General features: G+C 48.6%; 1 protein-coding gene across 1 annotated transcript in view; it reads right to left on the reverse strand.

Moving 5' to 3' along the window:
* Positions 1–2,111: 2,111 nt before the first annotated feature.
* PIEZO2 (piezo type mechanosensitive ion channel component 2) overlaps positions 2,112–19,528 on the reverse strand; it is a 249,057-nt gene continuing 231,640 nt past the window's right edge. The window contains exons 40-52 of the mRNA XM_055417223.2: positions 17,281–17,533; positions 16,171–16,303; positions 15,012–15,159; positions 14,712–14,926; positions 13,816–13,974; positions 12,929–13,076; positions 11,330–11,518; positions 10,966–11,058; positions 9,359–9,531; positions 7,041–7,169; positions 5,539–5,618; positions 4,327–4,510; positions 2,112–3,601 (exon numbers count right to left, since the gene is read on the reverse strand). Coding sequence (XP_055273198.2) covers positions 3,349–3,601; positions 4,327–4,510; positions 5,539–5,618; positions 7,041–7,169; positions 9,359–9,531; positions 10,966–11,058; positions 11,330–11,518; positions 12,929–13,076; positions 13,816–13,974; positions 14,712–14,926; positions 15,012–15,159; positions 16,171–16,303; positions 17,281–17,533 — 2,157 coding nt within the window. The 3' untranslated portion in view covers positions 2,112–3,348. The remainder of the gene's footprint in view (positions 3,602–4,326; positions 4,511–5,538; positions 5,619–7,040; positions 7,170–9,358; positions 9,532–10,965; positions 11,059–11,329; positions 11,519–12,928; positions 13,077–13,815; positions 13,975–14,711; positions 14,927–15,011; positions 15,160–16,170; positions 16,304–17,280; positions 17,534–19,528) is intronic.

The raw sequence follows: 19,528 nt of genomic DNA on the forward strand, positions 1-19,528 counted from the left end.
TCTTCTGGGGACAAAGTCTACACTGACCAGTGGAGTCCCATGAGGATGCTGGTGTTGGCGGATGGGCTCAGGGCAGTTGGGGGTCTCCAGGCTGGCTTCCCCCCACCTAGTGGAACAGCCACAGTGTGAAGTACAGCGAAGATCGCTCAGTCATGTCCGACTCTTTGTGACCCCATGGACTATATGGTCCATGGGATTCTCCAGGCCAGAATCCTGGAGTGGGCAGCCTTTCCTTCCTCCAGGGGATCTTTCCAACCCAGGGATCGAACCCAGGTCTCCCGCATTGCAGGCAGATTCTCTACCAGCTGAGTCGCAAGAGGAAGCCACACGCTGGGCTAATCAGGGGCTAATGACTGAACTAAGGGGTTTAAAGAAGAAGGACTGGGAGGCTCTTCTCTCCGCTCTCCTGGGTGGGTTTTTCCACAGGGAGGAACAGCATCACCGGAACATTCTAGGTCTCTCCCCACTTTCATATTCATGCCCCTCACTGAGTTTTTATCAACATTATAGGTGGCTTTTTTTATTGAAACCATTCTGTAGAGCAGTTTGGGGTTCACAGAAGAAGTACGAGGAAGATACAGAGATTCCCAATAACCTTTGACCCCACACATGCCGTTACCAACATCCCCCACCAGACGGGACACTTGTTATAAGTGAGGACCTGACATAGACATGTCATTGTCACCCAAAGGCCATACGTAGTTCACATTTCAGTTCACTCTCAGCGTGGGACAGTCTATGGGTCTGGACAAATTTTGAACAACAGGAATCCATCCCCTGGTTTCATACAGTATATTCACTCCCCTACAAACCTCTGTACTCCGCCTGTTCACCCCTCCCTCCCGCTCAACCCTGACAACCACCAATTGTCTTACTGTCCCTACAGTTCTGCCTTTTCCAGAACATCATATAGTTGGAAGCACACGGTATGTAGCCTTTTTCAAGACATCATATAGTTGGAAGCCTTTTCAGATTGTCTTCTTTCACTGAGTAAAATGCGTGTACATTCCCTTCATGTCTTTTCATGTCCCGAGAGCTCGTTTCTTTTTAGTGCTGAATAACAATATTCCATCATCCAGGTTCTAACGCAGTGTATTTATCTGATCATCTACCAAAGGGCACCTTGGCTGCTTCCGAGATTTTGGCAATTGTGACTAATGCATCCAGATGCTGGGCCTTCACCGGGCACCAGCTCACCAGCGCCCCCAGGCCGGGGCCAGCCTCATGGCTCTTGGCCTGGTTCTCCCTCTTTATGGGCCAGGAGGGCCACCGCCCAGGTCCTTGGGGACGCCCCTCTCAAAGATGTCTCCAGAGAACACATTCTAAGGGACACACGTCCATAATTCTCCGGGCAGGGTCTGGTGCTTATTTGTGGCTGGGGATGTGGCTGGTTACAGCCTGCTGGCCCCTTCTTCTTGTCAGAGAATCCGGCTGAATGTGGTGGTGACAGGCTGGGCTGGGGTCCCAGCCAGCCACCTCCTTCTCGGGGTGAGTCCCCCTCCAACACAGACAGGACGGGCTGTCCTCATCTCTGCGTCCTTCTGTGTCCTCCCTCCTCTCCACCCGAGGCTCTTTCTTAAACAACAGGACTTGTCTTCCGACCCAGTGACCCAGCGTCCTTGACCTCTGTGCCTGAGAGAGGGAGTCCCTCTCCCCTCCTCCCTAAACTTGCTGTATGCTCTCTGCTGATGTCTTTAAAAGAAAGAATTCACAACCAGGAACGTGCAGGAAGGCTGACGATGTCCCTGAGTGCTTGGAATTTATTGCTCTGACGACAAGCATTTACCCTAAGTGGGGGGCGGGGGGCGGGAGGCTCCAGGTGTTCACAGCTGAGGTGCAGGTCTGCACTGGTTCTCCAGAAGACACTGTGCATCATTTGAACTCTGATATGTTTTAAAAGCTCTGTCTTCACTGTAATGGTTTCCTCCTGGGAAGGTTATTTTTTACCAGTCGTTTCTGCTTTTAGTAATCCCCTTGAGCACACACATGAGAAAACCGACAATACAACCAACCCATCATAAGTGAGTTGTTAGCTCTGGGCACACAGTACAGAAAGGTCGCTTCTCCTATTTCATGCAACAAGGCAGAAGGAAGAGTATTCTTAAAGTGACTTTGCAGGATGTGCTTTATTCTAAGTCAGTCCCGAACCCAAACTACAGAGGGTCAATTATTTGGGACATATTCTAGTCCATTCAATGATTCTTCTCAGAAATTGTCCTTTACTATGGAATGAAAACTACATGTCAATCATCAATTTTTCATGCTACATTGTTATTTCATGAAGACGTTGTATGACCCATAATAATAATTTAAGAAAAGGCCGTTTGTTTATTTCCCCAAGCTCAATATACATATTTCTTTCATAATTATGAACTTAAAAAAACCCGTCTCAGATGTAAAAATGTGAATTGGAATATGTAAACTCGTTGAGAGACCTGAAAAACAGGGAAAAAAATGTCACATACTGGAAAAACCACTGCTGTGAGTCATGGAAACAGGAGGAAGCGTGGGTGAGGGGGGCAGAGGGGAGCTCAGACCTCAGTCAGCAAAGGTGACAGCGTCCAAGGACCCCACCTCCACCGGGCGGCATCTCTGTCTCCCGGGTTGGGGTTTCACGGGGAGCAGGAACTCTCTGGAACCAGAAAAGCCACCAGCTGGGCCTCGGCAACACTGCGTCCATGTCTTTGTTTTGCTGCTTTTTTTTTTCCTGAGAAGTCACTGGTGTTGAATGGAAAGATTTCGTATTATTCTTCAGTTAAGGTAAGGCAGTAAGTGTCACTAAGGTTATCTTTTTGCTTAGAATGAGGCTTATCCTTCCACTGGCATCACCATGGGTCACCGGTCCCTCCTCCTTCCCCCTGGAAACATGTGTAGGGGTTTCAGCCCCCACTCTGCTGCATATTCGGGGTGCAGGCCCCTGGCCCCTCCCCACAGCGGCGTCCCCTTGGCAGCCGAGCGCAGGGCGTGGTGTTGGGATGACCTGGTATCTCCAGGAGGGTACCGTCCACCCAGGAGAAGATCTCTCCTTCCTCCTCCTGATGTTCTGTGTCTCTGAGGATGAGACCTGTCAACAACTCCTCCACAGTCAATCAGGACGCGAGACACCGTGGACTGACATAGGCGAGCAGCCCTAACTTCAGAGGAACGGAATTAACACGAAGGATGTTTCAACAGCGCCTTGGCTCGTAGCTCTGGGGGCAAAAGGGAGCCCAGCCCTTCTGCTCCCGTCAGCACAGAGACTGTTTCTGCCGAACTGGAAATGCTTAGCTCGCAGGACAAGATTGTGCTTTTCTTTTTTTCTTTGGAAAATCCCCACGTTAACTCGGCTTGCGGTCTGTGGCCAGGGTGTCAGTTTGTTTTCTCCCTGGTCCATTTGATCATGGTTTCTGGCGACCGGTACAGGAATATTAATTTGGCATAGAGATCCTCCTCGAGCTCCAGCTCCCCGGTCTCCCGGACTAAAAAAATGTCTGTGCACAACTTCAGAATCCGATCCACGTTGGGAAGTTCTTCAAACATGATGGAGTGAGAAATCCCGCTGAAGAATTCCCGGACAAACTTCCCAATCACCAGCACCACAGAAGCATAGAGGCCCATGATACTAGGGAAAAAAAGATGAAGAAAAAGAGGTAGAAATAGTATCTGGCAGTTAAATATGGTTAATAGAAACACACATACACACACACAAGAAAACATAACACTTTCCCTCAAATGCCACAGAGGACGTGATAGACTTATCAAAGCTTAAATCATTCCACTTTGGTGAAAACATTGACTTTTTGGCTAATGAAAAAGGTAATGCATGCTCTCTTTCTTTTTTTAAATTACACATTACAGAACTGTAGGACTTGAAAAATCAAAGTCCTTTGAAATTTCACCTTCTGCAAACAAGCAGTGTTAATAGTTTCATGTATGAACTTCTGGTGGTTTTACTGCATATGTTATATGCATAAGCTACATAGTATGCATGTGCGCTCAGCTGTATCCAACTCGTTGAGACCCCATGGACTATAGCCCTCCAGGCTCCTCTGTCCATGGGATTCTCCAGGCAAGAATACTGGAGTGGGTTGCCATGCCCTCCTCCAGCGGACCTTCTCCACCAAGGGATCGAACCAGTGTCTCTTGGTAGACAGATTTTTTACCACTGAGCCAGCTGGGGAAGCTACATAACATATATGGTAGAAATGCAATTGTATCATACACACTTTCTGTATCGAGAACTTTTCCTTGCCTTTCTCAGAGATCCGTGTTTATAATAAAATTCCAAAGAGACAATGATTTCTTAGGAGGCCTCTCATGACTGTCGATTGCAAAATGGCTCCTTACCCGTAGCCGGCCAGGAACCCCAGGCTGGGGGGGCTGACCTTGTCGTTGAAGACCACCAGCTCCAGGGCCTGTGCTTCCTGGTTGTAGATTCTGTTCCCAGTCAAGTTGAGAACCCACCACTCACTGTTCGAGTTAGTCGCATTGTCTCTGGACAAAATGATGGTGATGTTCATGAAATTATTTTCTGGAGAAAGAGAAACATGAAATCTGGTCAGCAGGAGAGTTTAAGGATTTAATGCACTTAGCAGTTCTGGGATGGCACAAGCTGGTTGGTGCCCATGGCACTGGGTTCCAGGATGAGGGCACAGGGGCATGTCGACTCTGTGAGGAAAAGAAGTGGTGGACCTGGGTGGTGGGGGGTCTCTCTTTTTCTCCAAGAGGCCAGTTCTGCTGCTACATGAGATAGCAACCACATCACAGGGGGAAGGGAACCCCGTCACTGGAGTATCTTTGCTGACAAGTCCCAACAACTAACTAGACATTTAAAAACCGCAATAACTGACTTGTGATGGAACTGATGGACTCCTTCCTGTTAGCCCTGTTTATTGAGCATCTTCCAGGAAGAAGGTGCTCCGGGAGGTGCTCAAGGGTCACCCAGTCCCACGCAGACTGGTCCAGTGGGAAAGGCCACCTCTACAAGCACAGTTTATGGGCACATGGCAACCACCACAGCACCTGTACCAACAAGGTCTGTGAGCCTGGGGAGACTGCTTCTGGTAGGCTTCCCAGAGGAGGTGACCTCTGAGCTGAGTTTTGCTGGGTGAGAACTTTAATAGATGGAGCCTGACTACCAGCACCCAGTCACCCTTGGGCTGAATCACATCCATTTCTTGCCATCTTTTTTTCTGTTTTGTTTTTATCATGGGGCCTTTGGCATTAACACGGTAGGAGGCAATTTTCTGCCAAAGACGTGGTTGCTAATAGAAGCAAGTAAACAGGTTCTGATAAATCTGTTAACCTGTCACTCAATATAGATTTCAGTCAATCAAGTTCTATATCGATGAAGAAAGGAAGATGACGAACATGCCCTGGGTGAGTCAGTGATCCCTTCTTGCTGGTGGACACAGCCTGGAGCCCTAGGCTTCTTCTGAACCGTGTCACATGAGAAAGAAACCTGGCAAGGAGCTTGGTAGAGGCTGAAAGGGCAAACTATAGATGTTGATTGAAAGAAAGATTAAGAACTGCTCCGAAGCGATTCCTTCTCATTCTTACCAGATAAAAGCTGCTTTATGGGTTTGGAGTTAGAGTCACTGGGTGCTTTCACGTAGTACGGGTAAATCCTTTCTATGGTCCTGGGAATTAAGAAAAAAAAAGAGGTAATTAAGTTCTAGTTGTTTTGCTTGCTCAGTTGCTTAGTCGTGTTTGACTCTTTTCGACCCCATGGACCATAATCCACCAGTCTCCTCTGTCCATGGGATTTCCCAGGCAAGAATACTAGAGTGGGTTGCCATTTCCTCCTCTAGGGAATCTTCCCGACCCAGGGATCAAACCTGCATCTCCTGAGTCTTCTGCATTGACGGGCAGATTCTTTACCACTGCATCACCATGCAAACATGATTTTTTTGTTGTTGCTACTTTTGCCCTCATTTCAAACAAATAATGGTGAGAGTCTTGCTATAATTATGCAATGTGCAGTCATCATAGTGTAGTAAAATACGTTATGTATTTTACATAATGTAAATACATGTAGTGTCCATTAAAATCAGAAGTTTCCAAAGCTGAATAAATTCACCAGGTTCTAACCAGATGTTCAGGCCACCTCTGTACCAAGCTAATTAATGGCTTACAAATGGCTACACAGATTTTTTCACACCTGTGACTTTTCTGAAGCAAGGGGCTATCTTTCTTGCTAAGATCCACCCACTCTTCCAATTTTAATTTTCAGGATTTCAAAACTGTCTATAGCGGAATGGGCTGCTCCAGCTGATATGAGGATGCGGATGTAGGGAACAGAGGCCTGGCACCTGAGCCCTCAGCCCACGGCTGCTCCATCTCTCTAGGTTGCTTTCTCATCCAGAAAGCAATGGGGAGAGCCTGACGGTTCTCAGGGGCCCGTGGTGTTCAGTGCCTGACATGGGGCACTTTCAGAACCATGACTGAGGGGTGTATGCTGGTGGTTCTCACCCTCAGCGCTGTGACCTGGGTTGGGGCCGGTGGGCACAGACTGGGGCAGAGCTGGGCACTGGGCAGTCTGGGATTAGCAGCAGCTGTTTGCTCCTGCTGCATCTTACATGAGGCTCTAACATCACAGCTTAGATGTTTGGAGTGCAGTGCCGTGTGGCAGGAGAATATACAAGATACAGCTTATATATAAGATCTTAATACAAAAGATACAGATGTTCCCCCTCAAATTTCCATCTGCCCCTTTGCCTTCTCACCCCCCTCCATTGGCCAGGGATTCAGTACCCCAGAAGCAGGGGTGATGGTAGAAAAGGGTCTCCCAGGGTCTCTCCTTGGTTTTTGGTGATTATGCCAGGTGGGAGCAAAGTCTGTCACCTGGAGAAGAGTTCAGTCCTCCGCAGACATGCTGGGCAGAGGGAGTGGGTGGAGAGCAGGTAGGGCTTTGATGCAGCCCATCTGGGGCTCTAAGCACAGGCTCACTCGAGTCACCAAGTGAGCAGGTTGAGTTTCTTGCCCACTCATGTTTGTAGAGGAGACTCTGTACCAGATACACATGCCTACTGTCACTGTGACAACAATGATGACCAACTCACACGGGCGTCCTGGAACTTTCTGTGTCGCCGCCGGCTATCATTTTAGCAATATTCTCTCGTGTCGTGTTTTTAAGAGGGAAAGAAAGCTTATCTGTTGCTATTTCTGCTTTTGCACCCAGACTCATGTTTCTGTGAAAGAAAAAAAGAAGAGGTCAAGGTCAGTGGTTATTCACAAATCTGCAGGTGAGATTAAAACTCCTGAAATACTCATCTCACCAAGTTTCATTGGGTCCACAATTGTCAACCCCAACCTCTCTGTCCACCTCACCTGGACATCCCGCCTCTCAGACATCCAAGGAGGCTGAAAGCACCTTCAACACAGATCACAGGTGAGGAGGAAGAGTTTGGGGACCCAAATAGACATGGACCTGAGCATCTAATAGGGCTCTGAGGCACTTTATATTAGGCCAGCGATGTTAGTCTCCATGAGGACTCACAGAGTCCATATTTTAAACAGAATATTCACAATGAGATGTCACCTCACATCTATCAGAATGGCCATGATGGCCATCACTAAAGAGACAAGAGACAGCAAGTTTTGGTGAGGATGTGGGGAGAAGGGAACCCTTGTGCGCTGCTGGTGGGAATGGAAACTGGTGTAGCCACTGTGGGAAACAGTTTGGTGATTTCCCCCAAAAAATTAAAAATAGAACTACTACAGGAGCAATCCTACTTCTGGGTATTTTTCCAAAGAAAATGAAAACACTAACTTGAAAACATATCTGCACCACCATGTTCACTGCAGCATTTACAATAGCCAAGATACAGAAGCAACGTATGCGTCCAGATAAATGAATAAAGAAGATATGACACACACACATGATGGAATATTATTCAGGAATAAAAAGAATGAAGCTTACTCTTTGTGACAACATGGATGAACCCTGATGCATTAGACAAAGTGAAATAAATCAGATAAAGACAAATACTGTATAATCTCATTTGTGTGTGGAATCTAGAAATAAAAACACAAAACCTGAACTCATAGATACAGAGAACAAATTGGTGGTTCCCAGAGGTGGTGGTGGTGGTGAATGAAATGGATTATTTCATTTCAAGAACGAAAGGAAGTTAAAGGGAATGAATTTTCAGTTATAACATAATTAAGTCCTGGTTACATAATGAACAGCATGGTGACTATTTTTAATAAAACTCCATTGCATAGTTGAAAGTTGCTAAGAGTAGATCTTAAAAGTTCTCATCACAGGAGAAAATGGTTGGTAACTGTGTGGTGAGTGTTCACGAGATACTGTGGTGCCCATTTTGAAAAGTACACAAATATTAAATCACCATGTTGCTCCTTTGCAACTAGAACAATGCCACATGTCCATTATCTCAATTAAAAACAGAATGTTCAATCAGAAATTGTTTTTTAATTTTTGGGGGTGGCTCTTCAAAGGAAGGGCTAAAAAGTGCATTTTTGCCAACACTGAATTCCATGTGGGGAGCTTGGGACATTTAAAAGGAGAAAATAAGATTAAAAAAGGAGGTCTTTAAAGTCTCAGCAGCCCTCTCCAAAATCCTTCTTTACTATTTCCCTGTGAATTCAGATTCCAGGCTTTCTTCTTTACCTATCACGGTTTTCTCTTAATTCCAGCCAAGAATCTGGTATTGTAAACCCAACAAGCCTACCCCATGCCTGCCTGGAATCCTGAGAGACACAAAGCTCATCAGCCAAGGTGCTGGGTCAGGCCCCCAAACAGCCCCATGGATACGTTGGGCTTTCGGATGCGAGAACTTTTCCCAAAATAAGCGATGTGGTGGCCACAGGCTGGCCAGAGGCTCATGCTGGTGCGGGGAGGGAGGGTAGGAATATCCCTGCTCTCTCCCTCTGGGCCTGCCCAAGGGGCTCCCCCAGCTCAGGCTTGGAGAAAAGAGCCACAGGGGCTGCCCAGTGCTCAGGGCGGCAAGGGAGACTCGGGGTTCCAGGGGCTACCGGTCCTGTGTTATGAGACCAAACCCCAAGCTCAGGGAAATCTCGTGCTTCACCCGACTCTGTTTCATTTTATGAATCATGACTCTATTTTCTCTCCACGTCTCTCTTTTACTCACAGACTTCACTATCAGCGGCTTTAGAGCTAAAGTTAGTAGAAAAAGGAAAACTGAGACATTCTCGCTGGGCCAATGAGTCTCAGGCAAATCACTGTTTAATAACACACAAAAACATTAGCTGTGGCATTGAATGGATGTTACCCGAGAACTAACATAAACCCAGATCCACGTTAATCTGAGGTTTCTAACCTCCCATGCCCCCCACCCCCACCCCAAGTTCAGGTTGGGGAAAAGGGGGATATTATGCACGGAAATCCAGTAACTACCTCTGAATACTCCATGAAAAAACAACAGAGAAGCTACTATTGGGGTCCTTGAGTTCGTGTATCATTTTCTGCTTACTGGGAGGGCTGATGGTCCATAAAGAATTTGAGTTTCCTTCCAGTTCTGCGACTGTTATGTCTTCTTTTTCATAATTTTCCAGAAATTGCATAGCACCCTGTGTGCACACAAACACAGCTGCATAAATAGACCACACCCCCAAGGACATGCAAGAAGGTGACTACCCGTCCCCCTATCTGGCTGTGCAGAGGGATTTTCATCCCAACGGGGTGTCTGGAGTGTTCTGGCGCTAAGAGCTCCAGTCACATCACCAGACCCTAGTGGTGGTGCTGCTACTCCCATGGGCATGGGTGCTGGGTCGATTCAGTCGTGCCCAACTCTTTGCGACCCTATGGACTATAGCCCGCCAGCCCCCTCTGTCCATGGGTTCTTCAGGCAAGAATACTGGAGTGGGTTGCCATGCCTTCCTCCAGGGTATCTTCCTGATCCAGTGATTGAACCCATGTCTTTTACATGTCCTGCATTTTTGCGGGGGCGAGGGGGAGGTTCTTTACCACTAGCGCCACCTGGGAAGGCCCCATCCCCACAAGGCCATGGAATCACTCCAATCAAACAGTACAGAAATATCAGATGATTTAGTGTCATCTTTTCCTTCCCACTAAAAAAAGAAAGGTATCAACTATTGGGGAACATTCCTCTCATAAGAGAGACAAGTTTAATCCACCCTGGACATCTCGGCCCTTCCTCACAGATGTGTACTCCTCAAGACTAGAGCCGACAGTGGGCATTACAGGCTGATCATTTTACAATGGGGAAAAGCATCTGTTTGCCTAATCACTGTACTTAAATTAAAAGTATCATTTGTAAAGGTGATTTCAACCATGAAGAGTCATGCTGTCATAGTATTAAAAGCATGGAATGCAGAGAGAAGGATGACATCAGCCACAATTTCACCACCAGAACTTCATTCCCGTTCTATATAGTCGAGGATGCAAGTCTTAATTTTAAAAATCAATTTAAAAATAATGGCATCCTTTTAAATCTCTTTCATTTTGAGAAATTTTCATGCCATGAAATTATCTTCATAATTATCATCTTATTAGAAAGGAAGTTGCTTGGAAAATCTGCCATAATTGATTCATTCAGTCCTACTTGTTGAATTCCCAAGCTGCCTAGTTCTTATGAATGTGGAGGATGCTGTCACAAGCAGGTACCTGCCTGGGGCTTCTCCCGTGTTCTGAATGACTTCCTTAGGATAGACTCCTGCAGGAGACCTCCCAGTCAAAGGGATCAATATCTACCACGATTTAAAAACTTAAGAGATTTTAAAAGGATCAGCACCTGTTGTGTTTAACATGAAGATTCTCTGAATTAGAATTATGTTTCTTATCACTTATGTCCAATAATACAGACACTACATCTTAGATGATCAAAGTGGCCAGTGGCCAGGAGCCTGCAGTGTAACAGCTGATCATCCCTGGCAAGTCCTGCCCTCCAGCTCAGGTTGTGGCCAAGTGGTGAGTAAGGTGACAACAGTCAGCTGGCCAAGGTGACAGCTGTTCACAGAGACCAACTCCATGCATCTACTTACAGTGTCCTTAGTAAAAGCTTTAATGAATTTCTGAAACATTGGCTGGTCCATAACTTTCAGCTGGCTTTGCTGGGCACTCATTGTGAAAATAGGCTGGAAAACAAAAGACACATGGGACGGTTAGTATTTGAAATTCCTTTTGTGCATCCTGGGTTCTGAGAACAATATTAGACCAAGTATTACCCACAGCCAGTGCAGGGGTCTCTTTTCCCTGTCTCCTGCACCTTAGCTCACATATTTGCAGAACTGTCAATTTGCAGACAGGAGATGCGAGTCATCCGGGTGGTGGTCAGGGAGAGGGCTGCACGGGGCAAGGACCCACAGAAGGGCAGGGGATTGGAGACCCGGAGGGAGGCATGGTTACCTGGTACCCGCCCAGGGTGATTGTGACTGAGACGTCCAGGGGCTGGTTGATAACCCCAGCGACGGATTTGACCAGAGACATGAAGAGTAGCGGGAACCAGACGATGCAGATGAGCAGCACGATGATCATGCCCCCCATCCCGTACTTGACCACCTTCTTCTTCTTCTGCCCCCGGGGCTGCGGGTACCTCTGCAACAGGAGGGTGGCACGCTCAGGTGGTGTCCCCAGGAGGCACGGCCACTATGACCTCAAAATCTGCCTGGGACTGAGTCCTGAACCTGTTCAGAATGCAGCCAGTCCCAGCCCTGGAACAAGGGAGGCAGCAGTGCTGGGCTGTGAGGAGCCTGCTCTGTGACCCCCACAGGGTCCACTGGGGCCTGAGTGGTTTTTTCCTTAAAAGGACTCTGTGGGTTTGCTGCGGGCAGACCTGTGGACCAAGGGACCAAAGCTTCTGCTGCATAAACCCTTGGTTTTAAGGGATCAGGTGGGAGAAAGACATTTTACTTTAAATTCCTGAATATTAAAAACTGTGCCTTTCCCCCTTGGCGGGTGGAAAACATTTTAACTTTGTTCGTGACACATGTTGTCAGGACCACACTGTCCAAGCTGGAATCACCTCCATTTGCTGCATCAAGGGCTCACCAGCCTGGAGCTCAGTCTGCAGGCTAGTGGAGGGCTCAGCTCTGCCATGTGTCGTGGAGGCTGCTTGGGTCTACACACCTGTTCCATACTTAGATGCTGCTTCCACGGGACCTGTCTCCTTTCAGGGGTACTCTGGAGGCTGGACTACATACGTATGGTAAACTCTTGAAAAATCCCTTGAATAATCATGTTGCTGTTCAGTCACTTAGTCGTGTCCGATTCTTTGCGACCCCCACGGACTGCAGCACACCAAACTTCTCCCAGAGTTTGCCCAAGTTCATGTCCATTGAGTTGATGATGCCATTTAACCATCTCATCCTCTGTCGCCCTCTTCACTTACTGCTTTCCATCTTTCCCAGCATCAGGGTCTTTTCCAGTGAGTTGGCTGTTTGCATCAAGTGGCCAAAGTACTGGAGCTTCAGCTTCCGCATCCGTCCTTCCAGTGAGTATTCAGGGCTGATTTCCTTTAGGATTGATGGAATCATAATTCCATCCACATCGAAACCTTAAAATCCAACCTAGCAGAATGAGCAGATATTTTCGCTTTATTTTCCTTTGCACAAAAGAGGTTGCCTCCTATGTCTCTCATCGAAGAGTGACTCAGAGGGTGAACCTGAGTCTCAGACACCTGGACCACTTTCCTCCAGGACATCGCACCCCCTCCTGCGCCCAGATGAGCCATTTCAGAATGACTGTGTGGTCCAGCACCGTGTCACCTGTTCTCACAACAACCACAAGCATCCGCCAGAAGAAGAATCATCAGGAGCCTCTTCTCGCTATGGCAGCAGCAGGTCCAGATTCCTAACACCAGCCGGGTGAAGTCAATGGGCGTTCATAGGTCCTGGTGGGTTCTGCCTCATTTATGGGGCCACAAAACTTGCAGAAGTTCCTATCAATCTTATAACCGGCCTGTATCTAAAAGACACAAATACAGCTGAGGCACTGCTATTGGCTTACTTTTTCCGACTCCCGCCAACACTTGAGGATGAAGATGTGAGCATAGATGTCCTCCACGCAGATCCAGCTGGACAGGCTCAGGGTTGTGTCTGTCCACACCCAGTCCATCACAGCCCTCAGCTCCGTCAGGAAAGGGACAAGGCGGAACCTGTAGAAACCAAGTCTTGTTAGAAGGAGAGCTGTGGGCTGGCTTCATCACTGGACAATCTTGCAGGTTCATGGAGGTCCTGACTGTCAGCCCTGACAACTCAGAAATATTCTCAAGGTCACTGTTACTGTAAAAATTCAACATGGAATATAACTGCTTTTCATTACCAGTCTGTTAAGGAATGGTATTTGCCTTTCCTTTTTTTTTGGCTGATGGTCTTAAAAAACCGGAATTCCTTTTATAAATACATTTGAAAGTGTCTTCAATTTCTTTCATAAGTCTTATAGTTTTCTTTGTACAAATCTTAAACTTATCTGGCTAAATTTATCTTGAAGTATTTTATTATTTTTGATGCTCTTGTGAATGGGAGTGTGCTGTGTGCTTAGCTGCTCAGTCATGTCTGACTCTTTGTGATCCTATGGACTGAAGTTCACCAGGTTCCTCTGTCCATGGGATTCTCCAGGCACTAATACTGGAGTGGGTTGCCCTGCACTCCTCCAGGGGATCTTCCCAACCCAGGGGTAGAACCCATGTCTCTTACATCTCCCACACTGGGGAGAGAGTTCTTTATCACTAGTGCCACCTGGGGAGGCTCCCCTCCTGTCATGGTCACAGAATCACTCCCATCCCTGGCTGTTCAGATGGTAAAGAATCTGCCTTCTGCTGCTCCCCCATACTCCTACTGCCCCCCGGCCCCCTACACGCTGCACGTGGCCAGGATGGCACCGAGCACCCTCACCCCTGGAACAGGAAGAGGTTGACGTAGTTGTAGCTCTTGGTGAGGAAGTTGCCGAGGACCCGAGTTGGGTAGCCGCAGCGGATCTGGTAGGCAGACAGCCCAAAGTACACGCACTTGACGAAGTACCACAGCTGCGCAACCAGGTTCTGGCTGAACTTCCTGGGAGAGAAAATAGAAAAGTATAGGGTGGGATGCTCTTCCAGTATAGAAGGACACCAGTTTAGGGTTAGAGAAAAGCCTAATCTTCCCTCTGGCTTCTAAAGGCAGGTCCTTATCACAGACGTCTTAGCCACATTTGGTTGGCAGGAGTCATTCCTAAGCTAATGACATCCTCCAAAGCTGGGAGGGCAGTGTGGTCACCTGAAGAAGGCCCCCAGACCCCACTCGAAGATGGGCATGTCTTCACCCCCGGAATCTGGGAACATGTGACCTTCCTCAGCCAAGAGGAGTTGACAGACATGCTAGGGTTGGGGACCTGGAGATCGGGAAGAAGTGTAGCTGCCCAGGGGGCCCCATAAGCAGGCCTTAGCCGGACAGCCTTGCTCAGCTGTGGGCAGGAGGAGATGTGGCAGGGAAGAGATGCAGGGTTTGGAGAAGGAGGAGACCCCAGGCATCTCTGGAAGCTAGAAGAGGTCCAAAGATGGATTCTCCAGGGACGTTCCAGAAAGGACCGTTGCCCCGCCCACATCGTAATTTCAGTCCAGTGAGGCCTGGGTCTGCCCCCTGGCCTGCAGAGCTGTAAGACAATGCACTTGCATTGTGTAAAACCCTGACTTTGCAGTGGTACTTATTAACCCCTATCCTCTCCTCCCCTATGGGCTTATCTTTACAAAACATTTCCTTCCCCTCCGGGTTGCAGGAAAGTGGCCCCACAACTCCAGTTCCCAAGGCCTCACCTCTCGGTCACGCCAGGCAGGATGAAGAACATCCAGAAGTGAATCCCAAACACCAGGATGACCTGGAAGATGACCTTTCCCAGGACAGTCTTCCTGAGGTAGAGCGCCCGGTCCACCACCATGGTCCCGAACTGGATGAGTACCATCACCAGAAAGGGCCCTGGCACCTGGTCCTCGGACAGCGAGGACGTGATGTCGGCCGCGGCTGAGTGTTTCTGGGGAGGAGACCGCAGGCTCAGGCCTGGACGCACCCGCAGGACAGCATCGCTCATCCCCGGGGGGCCTCGGTCCCCCACCTACCCCAAAGGCCCAGAAGCCGAAGACAATGATGACAAAGTCCACGGTGTCCGCCAGGAACATAAGCACGTACACGTCGGTGACAGCGCTGTAGTCAGGGTGGATGAGGTCATAGAAGAACTGCCTGATGGGCACATAGAGCTGCAGGGTCCTACGGGACAGACACCCAGTGTGGAGGGGTGGAAATGCAGGACCCGCCAGAGACCCCATCATTCCGTCCTCTGCTGCCCTCCCGCACAGCTCACCCTCCCCTGCTCCGGTCTCAGGACACTTCACTGGGGGCAGGGGGCCCTGCTCTGACACAGACTCTGCGAAAGTTCATGGCTTCTCTCCTGAAGCGTAACGGAGTGGCAGCCCCGGAAACGAGGCGCTGGTTTGTGCCCTGATTCAGTTACTCTCCACTTGAGACTTGGATCCTGCTACTGAGCCCTGTGTGCTTTCATCTCCTCTTCTGTAAGAGGTGTAAAAAGACCTGAGGGCCTGGGCTGCAGTGAGAGTGACAGGACCCCCTGGTCCTGCTGGGCCCCATAGATGCCAGGAGCCCTGCTCCTCCCCTTTCGGGGCTAGGCATCATCCTGGGCTCTGGGGCTCAGCTTCCTTCATTCCTGTGCTTCTACTCTGGCTATAAGCCAAGCCTCTGCCCCTTCTCTTCATAGTTTGCAATTCAAGACCATGTCCAGATGAACACAGCCCTTGGTCTCAGAGCTCAGGCTCAGGGCCAGCCTTGAGGCACCAGCCATTTTCACTCCTGTCTGCTGCCGGTCTGCCTCCCTGATACCTGGGAGTGGGGCCCTGTGACCTTGGCTGGTGACCTTGGGCTGCATGAAGGACAAACTACTTCTTGAGTGCACCTCGGCTTCCCTCTACAAGGTGAGCATATCTCTGAGAACCTTCCGATTTGACTTCACTGCCTGTCTGGTTGGACTCATTCGTGTGCCTGGAATTATATACCATGAGCTAGTGTGTTTAGAAGTGCAATAGATATAAAAACGAATCATCCTATTGGAAAGTGATTCTTGAAAGCAATATCAAGGTGGGGCATTTTGTTCTGCTCGAAGCCGATGACACTTTTGATGGGAGAGGTCACTTCTCAAGCATGTTGCCTTTGGCTGATGCTGAGGAAGTGCCCCCAGCCCCCAGGTATTCTCACACACTCACTCACTTCTTTATGGTAAAGGCTTTTGCTTTGATTAAGTGTTCTTGCAGCTTCTCCATGTAAAGTTCCCGTCTGCTCTTCTGCTTGACACTCAAGACGCTGCTTCCTTTCTGGCTGCTGTTCCGGGTGCTCGTGCTGCCTGGAGACAAGAAAGAACCAAGACGCGCCCTGAGTTGTGCGTCTGTTGCTGCAACTATCGTAGAAGCCCACCACCTCCACGGCAGAGGGACAGTTGCAGGCTGGTTAGAGAGCAAGATGCACGGATGCCTGTAAGAATAGCGGAGGAGAACTTGGGATCTGCAGCCCCCACTCTGGTTCCATAGCCAAAGGCGTCCGAGGGGTTTCACACCCACTGCTGGCTCCTTCCTGGGTGGCTGTGGGACCTCTGTCCCAGGAAGAATTAGACTGGGCAGCAGTTTTTCTCCTGCTCAATGGGGTCCCAGGTTTTGGTTGTGGGTTTTCTAGCCTAGGTCCAGGACCATGCCTTTTTTCAGGACGAAATTTCTCTAATTGTAAAACCAATATGAGATGGCCTTCCAGTGTTGGCCAGAAAAAAGATGAATACAGAGGGTCTGGAAAGCTGCAGACAGGAGTGCTGTCAACACAGAAGTGCAGTTACCCCAAGAGGGGCAACCGTAACACGCGTGTACTCTCCTGTCACTGGCTGTTTAGCAAGAAATTAGTAACTAACGTAGGAAATAACTTGGTTTGGCTTAAAGTTCCTATTGATTAAATCTAAGTGCACTTTCAAAATAAATCGTGATGTACATCACTCTGGGCACACCTGGCAGAATCTCTGGGTATGACTGACAACTACCCTGTGTCCGACACTCACTAGGTATGAGGCAGCATGCTGGTCACTTTTCACCAACACCTGAAATCTTTGTCCTAGGTGGGGGTTGAGGGATTCAGACAGACACCCTAGTCAGGGATGTGAGCACCCCAGGCCACATACACAGCTCAGCCAGGATTTGAACTTTGTCTGGTTACAAAGTACATTCATTTCACATCACATTATCTGCTGCCTTGACAGCACCCAGCCTCCTTGCCCCTGACCCCTGGCACCAGGGAGTAACTCTGCTCAGGGGTCCTTACAGCGACACCGCGTGGCAATACCTCTCTTGGACCTATTCGAGGAAAAGCTGGATCCCTGTGATGTCTGGGAGCCGCTGCTGGAGCGCTTCCTCCGGACGGCAGCTGGCTGCTCAGGGAAGGTCACGTGCACCGACTCCACGGATGCAGCCAGATTGATGGACTTGAGCGAGTCGGAGGAGGCCCTCCTGCCGTGGCTGAGGGACAGCTCGTCGTCCGAGTCCACTTTGTCTGAGCCGCTGTCCACGATGTCGTCTTCGTCCCAGAGGCCGTGACACTGAGGAGGCAGGAAAGGGACAGCTCAGCCCGTTGTCCACACAGATGCTGGGACTCAGCCCCATGACATCCAGGCTACCAGCATGTCCCTCAGGATAGGAAACCACATGTCAAACAGGGCGACTGCAGCCAACGACACTGATGGACAGTGGAGACTGCTAGGAGAGTACAACCTAAGTGTTCCCACCAAACACCGACCAATAGGCAGGTGAGGAAGTGGTGGATGTGTTAACTAACCCGACGGGGGTCCTTTCACCATATATACGCTTATCAAATCACCACATATACACTTCTGATACCTTACAATTTCACTGGCCAATTACACATCAACAAAGGATCCTTCAGTTAAAGCTATGGTTTTTCCAGTAGTCATGTATGGATATAAGAAGGCTGAGTGTCAAAGAATTGACACTTTCAAACTGCGTTGCTGGAAAAGACTCTTGAGGGTTCCTTGGACAGCAAGGAGATCAAACCAGTCAATCCTAAAGGAAATCAACTCTGAATATTCATCAGAAGGATTGATGCTGAAGCTGAAACTCCAATACTTTGGCCACCTGATGGGAAGAGCCTATTCATTGGAAAAGACCCTGATCTGGGAAAGATTGAGGGCAAGAAGAGAAGAAGGTGACAGATGAGATGGTTCGATGGCATCACTGACTCAAAGGAAATGAATCTGAGCACATTCCAGGAGACAGTGAAGGCCAGGGGAGCCTGGTGTGCTGCAGTCCACGGGGTCACAAAGAGTTGGACATGACTTAGCAACTGAACAACAATACATCAACAAAGCTGAAATTTAAAAAAAAGATTAGAAAGCCAAAGCAAGGTGAGGGATCCTAAGAAAGCTTATTATCTACCTGTATGTACTTTTGCAAACTCATCACACTCCAATGACTCAGGAAAGACCCCCCAACCCCAAATGGAGGGTTATGGACTGGCAGTTTGCAAGGTGACAGAAGGCAGAGGGAAGATCTTGGTTATAGTCCACAAAGGTAAAAGCCTGTGTGAAACAGCCCACCACGTAGGATAGAGGTCGGACACACATTTACATGCGTATATGCGTGCATGCATGCATGTGCGCTAATGTATATGTGCATGCATGTGTGTGCACATATGTGCATGTATGTATGCACACATGTTTGTGTGCATGTGTGCACACATGCGTGTGCAGGTATGTGTGTGTGTATGTGTGTGCGCATGTATGTATGTGTGTGTTTCAGCCTGGCGGAGCAGAGACCAGAACCTGTCCCATGACTCAAGGGTGCAGCGAACTGCACCCTCATGACTGTCCTGCTAAGCATGCTGAATGGACATTCTTGGGACGGGACATGCTCTCTGCTCTGCTTCACTGCCTACCTCTTCGTCCGTCCCCATGAAAACAAAACAAGATGTTCCTGATCAACAGCAGAGCCTTCGCTAATCAAACTCCCCAGTATAGCTATTCCCTAATGATCTCATGTGACTTTTGCCAATAAAAGTGTGGGCTGAAAGGAGCCATTTTGTCTTTCTGTCATGGAGAGCAAGAGGGCCCCGACTCCCCGCTTGCCAAATTATATGTGTCTGTCTTTTCATTACACGCTCACTCCCGTTTCAGGTCTTTCTCACCCGCTGTGCTGGACGTGGCATGTATGTGCCTTAATTTAGACCAAGCTTGATCTGAAAAGGAACTAACAAAGATACTACTTGATAAAATGAATGTAAGATATGTTATATCAATACAAGGAGATACAGTTAAAACAAGAGAAGGAAAGTAAGATTCTGACCATAGGCACATCAATACATCCAAGGCAAGCTGTGTGACAATCTCTAATGTGTAGACTTGAGTGGCATATCACAAGTTCAGCTTATATTTCACAGTGTCTGAGACAAGGAAACCCACAGGTGCTCAGCAGGATGACAGGAGGTACAGATCCCAAGAAGGTTACCCTGCAGACCTGTCTTCCCAGAGCAATGCAGGTACGGCTTTCTCAGAAGCGGCCACTCTGGGAGAACAGTCTAG

Source organism: Moschus berezovskii, chromosome 28 (genome assembly GCF_049115385.1).
Source record: "Moschus berezovskii isolate FMDL1 chromosome 28, NW_MosBer_1.0, whole genome shotgun sequence".
Lineage (NCBI taxonomy): Eukaryota > Metazoa > Chordata > Mammalia > Artiodactyla > Moschidae > Moschus > Moschus berezovskii.